General features: G+C 41.6%; 1 protein-coding gene across 3 annotated transcripts in view; it reads right to left on the reverse strand.

The window, feature by feature from the left end:
* The window catches only part of mtor (mechanistic target of rapamycin kinase), a 71,948-nt gene extending 64,422 nt beyond the window's left edge, over positions 1-7,526 (reverse strand). For 2 of the 3 annotated variants that reach the window (XM_086106388.1, XM_086106372.1), the window contains exons 1-14: positions 7,388-7,526; positions 6,866-7,008; positions 6,585-6,693; positions 5,964-6,196; positions 5,444-5,644; positions 5,230-5,364; positions 4,813-5,088; positions 4,343-4,451; positions 3,204-3,387; positions 2,294-2,422; positions 1,676-1,920; positions 1,090-1,299; positions 805-1,010; positions 120-242 (exon numbers count right to left, since the gene is read on the reverse strand). In XM_086106388.1, coding sequence (XP_085962514.1) covers positions 120-242; positions 805-1,010; positions 1,090-1,299; positions 1,676-1,920; positions 2,294-2,422; positions 3,204-3,387; positions 4,343-4,451; positions 4,813-5,088; positions 5,230-5,364; positions 5,444-5,644; positions 5,964-6,196; positions 6,585-6,693; positions 6,866-6,994 — 2,289 coding nt within the window. In that variant the 5' untranslated portion in view covers positions 6,995-7,008; positions 7,388-7,526. Of the gene's footprint in view, positions 1-119; positions 243-804; positions 1,011-1,089; positions 1,300-1,675; positions 1,921-2,293; positions 2,423-3,203; positions 3,388-4,342; positions 4,452-4,812; positions 5,089-5,229; positions 5,365-5,443; positions 5,645-5,963; positions 6,197-6,584; positions 6,694-6,865; positions 7,009-7,371 lie in introns of all 3 variants that reach the window. The other variant, XM_086106380.1, reaches the window with a different exon arrangement.
* Positions 7,527-12,631: the final 5,105 nt, after the last annotated feature.

Raw genomic sequence — 12,631 nt, forward strand, 5'->3', positions numbered from 1 at the left:
GAAGGCAGAGGGGATTTTTAGTGACAAAGAGGATATAATGAGGTATTCCAACAATTATCTGTTCCAGAGGTCTGGTTAATTTTAAAGCCATATGCACCATATGCAAATTAGAGTTATACCTTGAGAATGGGCTCCATGTAGGGCCGTATGAGGCGGGGGGCGTTGGACACCAGATGACCGAGCATACGGGCACTTTGCTCTTTGTTTCTGCCAACACCACTGTGCTCCAGCTCTGTTAAAATCTGAAACAAAATCATCAGCAAATAAAGCATACTTCATTTTTTAAACATTAAACATCAGTGTAGAGCAACATATGCTTGTGAAAGATTCGCTAAAAATGAAAATTGGTGATGAGTGAACATTATTTTCAGAGAAGTTTATATTTCAGGACATTTTTATGGAGTAACATTTTCTCCTATGTATATGGGTCCCCGTGCTTCATCTCCGTATATTACAGTATTTACATTTGTGACAGGATTATACCAGTATTTTTTTTACAGCATTTGTTATCTCTCCTTTCTGAAGCTATTTTTGCACTCCGCTTCTGTGGTTTACACTTTCTTGCACCTAAGATACTGTACTCAAATTTCCTCCTTGCAGTATTTGATAGATTTGTATTTACTGCCCTCTATAGGTGTGCAACAGGCACAGCACAGCAACTGAGGATGAACGTAAAAAAAAACGTTATTGATATGCATGTCATTTCAGAATATTTATAATACTCAGGTTATGAGAGAATCCCTTTTCTTTAATTCCGTGCCAATCTTTTCATTCACACGACTTTTTTGGCTCAACGTCTCCAACCTGAATGAGCATCTTTCGTAAGAAGGGCATGACAAAAGCCGGGTTCATGCTGCTGAGTCGTCCGATTGTACAGATGGCCAATTCTCTGATCTCAAACACTTCATCATTCAGAGCCACAAAGAGCGCTTGCAGGTTTTCCGCCTGAGCAAGGTGGGCATCAAAGCGCTCGTCCAGAGACGCCAGCACACAATACCGTATGTCTGGATCTGAAGAAGGATGGTGACAAATGTTAAGAGTGAATGTTTCGATCATAGTCATCCTCGGTGGAAGACTGTCAGAAGTTACCTGGATCTGTAATGCCAACCACAAGAAGTTTACTCAGCACATCTGCAACAACCTGTACCGCCGTCTGGCTCACAACGTGGCCGCTGATGGGGTGTATGGAGGGAGTGAGGAGACGGGAGCAGGTGCGAGCTGCCTCCATTCGGATCTCTTTGTGCTCACTGTTTAAGAAGTGGTCGGCACAGTGTCGCACAAACTGAGTGAGGGAGTGTCCTGATGAAAAATCACAGTGCGAGCTCTATTGATCCAAACTGTGTGCTTTTTAAAAAAAATAGCAACTGCATTTCAGTGCCCTGAGAAATGAATGACCAGGAATATTCACAAGCATTTTTCGCTCGACTCGAGAGTGCAACATAAAATGTGGAAAAATGCAAATAATGTGACTACTTTCTGTGGAATCACTGTATAAACACTGCGGCTTGACAGTGATGTATGCCAAGATGTTTAAATTTTCAATTGCAATAACTTGACCTTCATGAACCACGTCAAACTTTTCATGCACATTGGGTACGGTCTTCTCTCTGCAGTTCTCAAAAGGTAGCCAAGACTCCACCAACCAGTTTAACTGTGTCAATGTCTTGGCTCTCACCTTCAAACTCAAAGCTTCCTAGAGTGCGCAGCGCAAGTGTGATGCTGCCAACATCACTGGCCTCTGGGATATTGGTAAGGCTTGGCGACGCAAGCTGGTGAGCCAAGCCTTTGGGCATGCCTGGGTGGCGTAACGGCTTGTGCATCAAAACCAGCGAGAGCATCTTCAGAAGCCCGTCCTGTATGTCCTTTTTCAGCTGCGGGATCTGACGACTCAGATCATACAGCACCGCCGTCAGTGCAGGACTGGACAAATAGAGGACAAGTTCAAGTTATTGGATAAAACCTACAGCTGACATTTTAATGAACTGAAGGAAAAGAATCATTTAATTTGTGAATTTTCTTGGCACACAATACAAAGCACAAGGTCTTTGTTCTGGCTATTGGAAAATAAAAAAAGTCAAGTGACTGCCTAAATTATGCATATACTGAAGATGTTGCCAAAGCTGCGCTTTGTGAAAAAAAAAACCTCATACCTTTGAGAGCATTTGTTTTTTTCCCAAGCACTTTATTCAAAATTATTTTACAAACAAACTGAAAATCTCAAAATTCAACAATTTCAAGCACCCAGTACACATGTAGCTATACATACACGATAACAGATTACAGTGTGTAATACCTGAGGCCCACAGCCAGCATGGGCTCCAACAGCTCCTTGATGTCTGGCTGGATGCTTGGACCCATAGCTCTGGAAAGCATGCTGATACATGTGAAAACGGTGGCGTCCACCTGGATGGACTTCTGTCTCCTGCACATGACCGATGGGAAAGGGAAATCATTGATTCTTTAAGTCCCCCAAACATGACCGAATACAAACAACAACGACATCAAATAATTACTATAAGCAGGAGTGCCCAACTAGTCGATCACGGTCAACTGGATAATCGTGAAATGCTCCCAATTCGACCACGGTGGGTGTAGGTGAGAGAGGGCGAAAAAAAAAAAAGGTTTTGTGGTGTGTGTGCATGTTTATATTCTTTCCTTTTTTTTGTTTTGTTTGTGTACACTAGAGCCTGTCAAACCTATAAGTCTCAAGTCCACAAAGTATGAAAAGAAGTAGGGCATCTCACCTATGGTATATATTTGTGTGCGTGTGTGTGTTCTCATTCAAAGCTTGTTTGTTTGATCTGCAACGCAACAATGGCAAGGATGCAAATCTAGAGCGGCATTTTAAAATGGTGCATGCGAGCCGTGACGGATGTTTCTGCAAAAATGGCTTTATGCGCTCCAAAAGTGCATCCAGCCTCCAGTTCCCAGTGTCAGTTCTCCCATTGAAGGTACGCAGTGATTTTCTGACTTTGTAAGCCAAATCAGAACATACCATAATATGTCACTAAACTACCTCGACGCAGTACTAAAGTCAAAATTTCAGTAAATATTTGCAGGAAAATAAACATTCCTATGCCACAAATATAAAACAAGTGACAAGAGTTTTTCAGCACTGCAAAAACTGGGTCACTGCACAACTTTGGTAACGGCGAAAGGTCATATGCTAGGAACAATATTAATTGAAGACCCCCTGCACTGACTTATGAGCGAAGTCCTTGGGTGGTAGAGCCGCCTTTATAATCTCCAGAATCTTGGAAAGATACGGCTGTATTTCAGATCGGACTGCCACCACCAGTAAGCCCAGAGCTTGGAAGGCTGCTGTTCGCTCCTTCTCCTTTTTTAGACTGCCCAGTAGGTAGCCCATCGTGTCGGACAGATATTGGTCTGTAATGCACATGTAAATATTACATTATAAAACGTGTGTGGGCTCAAAACACGAAGAAGTAATGAGAAAACAGTGAGGCAAAATTAAGTTGCAACTTGCTGTCTATCAGCAAGGTTACTGCACTGAAAGAAAGAAAGAAAGAAAGAAAGAAAGAAAGAAAGGAAAAGAAAATTTGCGGCCAAGTGTTTAAAAATTGTTTCTATTAGCGCTTATCCAACTCCATATATTATCCCAGCTGAATTTGGGCAAGGGATGGCAAATACCCAGCCAATGGCATAAACAGAATCACACTCATACCTGTGGACAATTTATTAGTTTCAATTAACGTAAACAGGGTTTCCCACCTCCAACAACAGAAATTGATGGCATTGCGAATATCACATTGCCAAACCTAGAAAACAGGTAAACTAGGAAGTTCCCAATGCAAGTTAAGGCCGCTTTGTTGCCAATTTCTATCGATGGAAAATGTGTGGATTGATCTGATTAATTCTTATTCCACAAATATTAATCTGAATATTGTGCTCGGACCAATGGGGGCACATACAACATATTATTTAACACATCTTTTCTTTTTCACTTCCGCTTTAAGTGAAATTAAATGATCTTTCACAGCACATTAAGGTGCAATGGCAGACTTAACATGCGTGTTTTTGGCCAGAATACACTGAAAATACTAATAATGCAAGGACAGGGAGAAAGGGGAAACTGCACCGGAGAAATGTGAGGCAAACATACGAATCTATGAGGTCATCGTACTAATTACAGTATAGCATGTTGCCCACTACAGCTAAACCAAAGTAAACTTGGGTCATGATATTACAAGGACATTCATATCATAGCCATTCCTTCTCTGAGGTTTTGACAGAAAATAGTGCAAACTACCCAGATGGTCAAATTGTTTATTTTTGTACTTATTTACATATTATTTTTAATTTAAATATTAATTCAACCCACCAGTAAAAGTATGCGGCTGGAAGGCACCGAGCCGTGGCAGCAGATTTAGTGTAGTCATCTGGATGAGGGGATTTTTACTGGTTCTGTATTTGAGCACCCATCGACACACCTGGGGGGAAAAACAAACAAAGGCAGATTATATTCACAATTTAAAATTGAAAGACCATACTCCTTACGAAACAATTGTGAAAACCCATGCAACTGTGAACCACCCTGAGATCAATTCAAATTAAAGTGTCAGCTGTCTTTTGGAAGAGAGCTGATTTCAGAACTTTATCCCCATTGAACAAAGAAATTAGATTTTTGGCCGATGTTGAGCTCTCAGGCTCTGTTGAAATAAGAAATGTGAGTAAGGCACAATACATGTAGTATGGTGGCAGATTACTTTAAATCCATTTACGGTATACGTATACAATTTCAGAGTGGCAACAACAGCAAAATATGAAAGAAAAAAAAATGGTGAAACTAACCTGATCAAAACGCTCTTCCATGAGCTCACGGCAGTATCTGCTCTCCACCAGTGAGCTCTTAGCGGGTACCGGTGTAGCTCCAAAACTGAGGAAGCCCTGCGGCGTGTTGTATCCCAGTAGGCCCAGGAGAGCGTTGGACTGTTGTGGCTGCACCGACTGGAAGCTGGTGAAAGGAGTGATGTGGCGGGGCTTTGTTCCGAAGCCCATGAGCTCCTTGCAGTACTTATCGTGCACCAGCTGCTGCTGCGTTATCTCCTCCATTTCCTCACGCATGCGCTGATGAATGATTATAGTCAGTATCCGTATGTGGTAGTCGATAAAATCTAATTACAACAAACCCTTGGAATCAAAAGTCCTATGATGAAACTTAACTTGCATTCACTAAACTGCAGTAAACGTACTGAGAGAGTGCCTCACCTCTCCTTCCATGCTGCTGATACGAACCAGCTCATTCAAGATGAGAAGCGCACCGTGGAACCTGTCGTCCCGATTCATGCCTTTCTCCTTAGCCAGGGTTTCGTCAAAGCCCTTCTCTGCCTCGTCAAAGGTTTGCTGTCACATACAAGAAATCGTTAGCTTTACAACACCTCCATTAAAAGGTGATTTGAGTGGATACGATGACGGCCCATACTTTGTACCACTGTGGTTTCTGCATTTCTTTTGTCTCCCTCTGCGTGGTGAGAATGAGACAGGCCCGCAGCGCAGACACAGCACCCTCTCGGATGGCCTGCTTGGGGTCCCAAACGGCGTAGAAGATGTTGTCAAAGAAAGGCTGCACTTGCTGAAAGAAGAAGGTTGGCGCACTCACAGCCAGTTCCCTCAACACCAATACCTGAAATAGAAGACAGAAAATATTTTCATGCCATTGTCACTTTTTTAAAATTCTCTCTACAGTGTATGTAAATACAACAATGTTCTGTTTCAACCATTAATCTTCAAATACGCTACAAATCAAGTGCACTGCAATGCTCACTTTTATGGATCCACTTATATATATATATATGTATATATATATATATATATATATATATATATAAACTATCTTTTAACCTATGACATCTATCTGTTCTTAGTGAACTTGAAATATCAAATATACAAAATACAAACACAATTGAAAACAACAAACAACAAAACCCAGTATTGCCACTCACTGCAGCATGGCGTCTGCCTTCATTCCTGTCTGCTCCCAGCCACTCCAGCGCCCTCTTCACTTCAAACTCGACATATTCAGCTGTGAATGTGTCCCCTGCCATAGACAAGTGACCCATGGCTTTGGAAGCCATTTCCATCACCACTGGGTCACTGGAAGGTAGCAGGTTGCGCAGGTAATTGGCGAAGCGGCTGATCCTGGTGGCATTGCCTCCCTCAACTCCAATCAGACTGACTGTGGGGAAACAAAATTGCTAGACATAGTTTTCCATAAAACACAACAAGCACATGCTTTTCCAAGAGGAGGATTAAGTAATGCTGGCAATTTATCCATTTTCCTCATATAGTCAAAAGGGATGTTTGTTTATTCCGTTTCACATTGTCTTTTGTTGGTCACGCAGCATCATGGTCTGTGCATATGAGTGTGACATCATGGATGTGATCTGTTCACATTAGAAGTCGCATTTGTTTTTGTAATGTGACAGAGTACATAGAAAAATTTGAATTGGGCATAATCCATTAAAAAGGGGGGGGGGAGACCATACAGCATGACTTTTTTTGGGGGGCGTGGGGGGGCGACAAAAAAAAAAGAAAAAATGGATAAAGCATGACTAAACGTTTACCTATTGCAAGAATCCCTCCTTTCTTCTCATTCACATCAGAGCTGGACACCAGCTCAAATATGTGGTGATTTAACTCATCATAGAATGTTGTAGCTTCATCTTGACTTAACTGTTGAAGACAACACAAACCAGTGTTTCCACAAACCATCACAAAACGCATAAATCAGCAACACAAACCCACTGTAAATAAATACATTCATATTAAGGACAAAATTAAACCAGCTGCAAGCGAAAGCTAAATCAATGTGGAGTTGGAGTCCCTGGTTTACATGTATACTTACCTCTCTCAACTCTGTTGTCACATAGTGCTGCAGATCCTTGGCAGATTTGGCTCTGGTGTCTTCATTTCGACTCTTGAGCCCACTGACAAACTGCTGCAGCACAGTGGCTGTGCCTGACATGATCACCATTTCGATTGCCTGATCTGCATTTTTTTTAATCAAAAACGACATATATGCTGTGTTATAATTAGTTTAAAGTTTACTTGACAAGCAAGAATATTGAGTTTGATTGATTGCTTCACGGGTGCGTTACTCGTTGACAGTACAGTAGATAGCCTCGTCTCTGGATTATGGCTTGTGGTTAATAAATTTATGGTTACCGTAAAATGGAGTGTACGTTTTATCTCGAAAAATTCTACACTCTTTGGCACATAGCAGATCTGAGATTAATGAATACCAACAGGTAAATAGCGATAGTTGTTTGTGTTTAGCTAACGTCAGCTATAGCTATAGCTAACGTGAAGCAATCATAGTCAATGTCGCAGACCTTTAAGATACATACTCACATGTAAATTGACTTACGTATTTTACAGGCGCATAACCTATATATTACTCGACTCTTGCAGAAAATCCTTCATGATACAACAATCAGGCTGCACCTGGGTGTAAGTTTAGCTAGCTAATGTTTAGCCGGAGCTGACGTCCTGCAGGGTTCTGAACGGGGGTTTAACGAGAATAGATATTGCGCGTATCTTGCGCAGACAACGCAATACAGACTTTACCTCTAAAAGATGAAAGATGCGCCATCGTAATCCGAATGCGTTCATTTCTGTTTTTTTTAAATTCGAGATGAATAAACAGTAGAAATATTATAGCAATGGTGAAGCCTCGCACTTAGCAGCATGTTGATAGTTTTATTAAATTAAGTGTTGCTCGTGATTTAGTGTGTCATGAGTGTGTACTTGATGTCTTGCGTTGTATCGTATTTTGAAGGCATTACCATATTGATCAGAGTGTTGCGGCCAGATTAGACGCTCCTTGTGTTTATTATTATATTTCGAAAACACCACCGTTTTCACGCAGCTCATACCATATTATTTTGTTGTATTATTTCCGCCACACCTTAAATGCCGGTCCGTGAAAATATTGTCTGACATAAACCGGTCCGTGGGGCAAAAAAGGTTGGGGACCCCTGTCTTATGTGTTGTCTTGTATTATTTTGTCATTTTATGTTAACTTTTCTTTTGATGGCGTTGCAGGCACCCACAGCGGCTCCTCTTGTTGCATGTTGTCTTGAGAGGGAAGAAATGTCATCTGTGCTGTACAGCACATTTGACAATAAAGTTGTCCTTGACTTGACTTGGAGATGGGAGAGCAAGAGAGCGGGAAATCAAGGCATCAAAGGAACATTGCACATGAAAGGATTGGAGTGAAAATGGATTGGTAGATGGGTCAGGAATGTAGCAACTGGTTCAGGGTGTCCCCCACCTACTGCCCGAAGACAGCTGGGATATGCTCCAGCACCCCCGCAAGCCTTGTGAGGAAAAATCGGATTGGAAAATGGATGGTTGGATGAATTATTTTGAGGGGAATATACAGGAGTGTTTAATTTTCAGCAGCATTCACCCATTTCAGCCCGAATATTGCATTTGTGATAGCTAATGCAAGTACTTTTAGTGTCAGTTTGTGATAAGACCAGTGTTTGTTTTATATGTGATGTGATTTTGCAGAAGCAGCAGAAATAAAGCGGGCCTCAGAAGCCTTACAAAAATAACCATGAATAAAAGAAGACTGTGAAAACTTGGTGGAAAAATCAGAGGGGGGAACAGATTCCACTGTCGCCTTATCTTGGACGAGCCAAGCATTCTTAACTGATGAGACGTCGTCATAGTCAATCAGCGGGCCTTACCTTTCTTAAGGAGCTTTGGCTGATGTGCCAGTGGGAGGGAAAGAATGACTTGACTTGAAAATATGCTCTTCAAGTGTATTCAGTGCTCCTGTCCTAACAGACACCCCTGGACAGGATGCAACAGACAGGATGTCAGGCCAGCTATAATCAGCTCAAGGCTTTGATTTCATGCATCTGTTTATTTTGTGCTTTGCCTCCTCACCCAAATGTGTTTTTGAAATGTTGCCAGTTGTGGAGCCTGTCATTAAGAAGAGACCCAAGCAAGATTTAATACGCCCGTTGAAAAGGCGGCCCAATGCCTGCATTACTCCCCCCGCACTTCTTGTTCTATCCATCTGCTAATCACTCACACCTTCAGACTACCCTCGCACTGTCATGTACCTCATCCCTTTCCTGCCCCCCTAACAATCACATTCATGTCATCTATTATTTTAGAAGGTATTCTTTAACAGTGGGGGAGGGAGTTTGTATGAGTCACAGATTCCTGAGTAAAGATTCACATGGCAACATCTGTTTTTTGGGGCTGCGTGGGTGGCTCTCATTACTTACCTGGACAAAGCCCAAAGGTGTTTCCTGACGTGTTAATATATTCACCAGCCCAGGCGGTGTTTACTCTCATCAGTTATTTTGACACAAAATCCGCAAATAGTGGCCACAAAGGGAAAACTCAGTTATCTGCACAGACTGTGCAGGTGCAATGTAAATCTAAACCATACACGGATCTTTTTCACCACTTATCCTGTTCATGTGTGCTTGAGCCTATCCCAGTTGACTTTGGGCGAGAAGTAGCAATGACAAACTCTCGCCCATCATACATTTTGATGACACAGGCATAAAAAAAAACCCCCACTAACACATGTCAAGCAAGTATAACAATTTATATCTCTTATAAGATAAAACCAAATACTCACTCTTAACATGAAAGTCTATTCCTGGTGTAGGGAAAGGTGTCAAACTCATGGATCGGGGGCCATATTTGGCCCGTCACGTCATTTTATGTTGCTAAAATCTGTATCAAAATGTCAAATTGTCATGTGTAATAAATAAGATTGGAGATTTTGCAATAATTTTGTCACCCTGTTTATAGTCACTTAAACAATAATTGAACAAACTATTATAGTTGACTTGAGTGATTTCAAAACTAGTAATCCATCCACTTTTGTTTACACGTAACAATACAATGAGACAATAAAACATGTATTTGGCTTCACTGTCATAATGGTCCTCTGATGGAAGACGTAAATCCAAAATGGCTTGCACCTAAAATGAGTTTGACACTCCTAGTTTAGGGTGTTTTGCATCACGGAAGTGTTTCAAAAAGTAAATTAATCCCTGTCCACTTTAACAATGACTAACACTATAGTTGATCTTTTGTCACTTTGAACAAGATAGCTGAGATTTTCTTATATCCAAGCCCCAAGGTCAAATCACTGATTATTTTGCAGTGCTCCTAGAAGTGTCAACCGAACTTTGAGATTTTGCAGCAAGAGAGGCAAGGTGGAGCAGAAGTTAGGACATCTGCCTCGAAGTTCGGAGGCTCTGGGTTTGAATCCTCCTGTGTGTACATTCTCCCTGTGCTTGCATGGACTTTCTCCGGGAACTGCAGCTCACTCCCACATTCCAAAAACACGCACGCTAGGTTAATTGAAGACTCCAAACTGCCCATGGGTGTGAATCTGAGCATGAGAGGTTGTTTGTCTCTTGTTCTCTGCAACTGAGTGGCAATCATTCAGCGCACGTTCTACTTCACCTCTCGCTCAAAGTCTGCTGGGATAGTCTGCAGCTCAGCCACACCTTTGTAATAAGGAAGGGTGGTAGGCCTACACAAAATGGAATAAGGGATGAATGGAAAAGTCAAGTCCTTGGTCCACATTCCTTTTCTGGAGAAACTTAAACCACAGTTTGTGCATTTTGGTTTTGCATGGTTAGCACTCAAGTGCAGGGAAGTAGAGAAGAAGACTTGGGAGCCAGAGAAATCTAACAAAATGTGTACTCAAACAATACGCCAAATATTAAATGAACAAAGTAAAAAAAAGTGCAGTAACAACACCAACAGATATAGTGATTTTGAAGCATATATCACGTCATCATCACGCCTAAAATCAACTTTTATTTCCACTTATATCCAACGACGCAAATTTTATTCGATCCAGCCAGCCTTTTTTTGATTCTGAGCTGAGTCAGCACAGCTTGTCTAATAACAGGGCATAAAGCGGCACAATGACATTGGGGTGTGCAATTTGCTAATGCAACTGCACAGCCATTCAGAGCCAAACCAAGTATGTTAAGGAGGCAGTCATGATGATGCTGCACTTTTTTCAAGATCCCTGGCTTGGTTCATCCCTGCCACACACACATCAGTGCGTTGATTTAAAGGGCCGTTATAAAGACAGACACTGAGTCCTTGTGTAGAAATCCCTTTCTCCTCTAGCGAGACGTACAGTAAAGATCGAGAACGATTGGCAATCCATGGATGACCATACTGGGGAAAGCTAAAACCAGTTAAATCTAACTTGCAACCTTTGATAAAAAGTCTTTGGATTCTTAGTGCTCATTGAGGGATTCCAATTTCGAGAAAGACACTTCGCAGGCTGGGTCCTTTAATGCCTTCAAAGGTTCTTCCTCATGTAGCCGCCACGGACCGCATAAACCATGGCAAGTTTGGGCAAGCTCAATGTTAATTTGGACACCAGGTGTGGTCGAGCTGCAACATAAGTCATGTCCTTGTGGCAGAAAATGCGGCCTTTGAAGGGTCCATCCTGTGAATTTAGACACAGCCAATTGTGTGTCAGTCCTGTGATTGACAGGTGATCAGTGCAGATGAACCCCGCCTCCCACCTGATTTGGTAAACTGTCCCCCCTTTAAATCCCTGTGACAGTTAAGCATCACAGAAAATTAATCGATCAACGTCAAAACAACATTTCCACAAACAAAGCATGCCCTCTTTCTTTCTCCTTTTAAATTGTTCATTGGTAAACGGCACAGTTTTAGGCTACTATTTTTTTTACTACTACTACTCACTATCCCACCTACACACCCCACAGTGGACTAACAAGCTTGATTCGAATTTACCATTTCAAACTGTACGATGGCAAAGTGAACTGGTGGAAACCAGGCTCTATGTAGCTGCAGTGCATATGCAAGCTTTCACTGTAGACTAATTTCTTAATGGACCCTAGCGACCACCTGCCAAAGATCAAGCGGGGAATGTATTTTATCATCCATTAGACAGAAAGCCAGCATAAATTGTGTTCAAGGCATATTATGAGTTGATTGGGGAGATGGATGAGGTTTTTGTTCAAATAAATAAATTAATATGCAGCTGTTCTACCTATAAGGGCTGCGGCCCAAGTGTGGGCTGCAAAATGTGTTGCTGTTTGCACCAGCCAGACCCCCCGGGGGGCATAGGATTGCATGTGTTCTTAAATTGACGATGCCATGAAATTAAATTGTTTTGGAACAAAGTGGCTTCTTGTGACCTATTAAAAAAAAAAAAAAAGAAACGCTTTAAAACTTTTGCAAATTTGTGTCTTACTTTTCATTTATGCATGAATTTGAACGTAATTCTTTGACTTTTGATAACATTCTGAGAGTTGTCTTACTTTTTTTTTTTAATACAAGACACGGCTCACACAGCATGAAGTTATTTCTTGTTTTATCTTTTGTGCGTATGGAAATATTTCTGTTGCGGATCTAACCAGTTTTTACTGCTCCGAATTTAGAATCCCCCAAAATTGGATTGAGGACTCACATTGGACGCATAGATCAGTTCCAGGCCATGCATATTGATGGTGTTTTTGATTTGGGACCTCAGATTATTCATGGTCATGCTTCGTGGCTGAATAAGCAATTAGCAATGACAGCCACCGGGTGAAATATTACAAGGGTGCGTTGCAGGGGAAACTCACCCTTGTAA

This window comes from Hippocampus guttulatus, chromosome 1 (assembly GCF_054856545.1).
Source record: "Hippocampus guttulatus isolate MCC_2025c chromosome 1, RoL_Hgut_1.0, whole genome shotgun sequence".
Taxonomy (NCBI): domain Eukaryota; kingdom Metazoa; phylum Chordata; class Actinopteri; order Syngnathiformes; family Syngnathidae; genus Hippocampus; species Hippocampus guttulatus.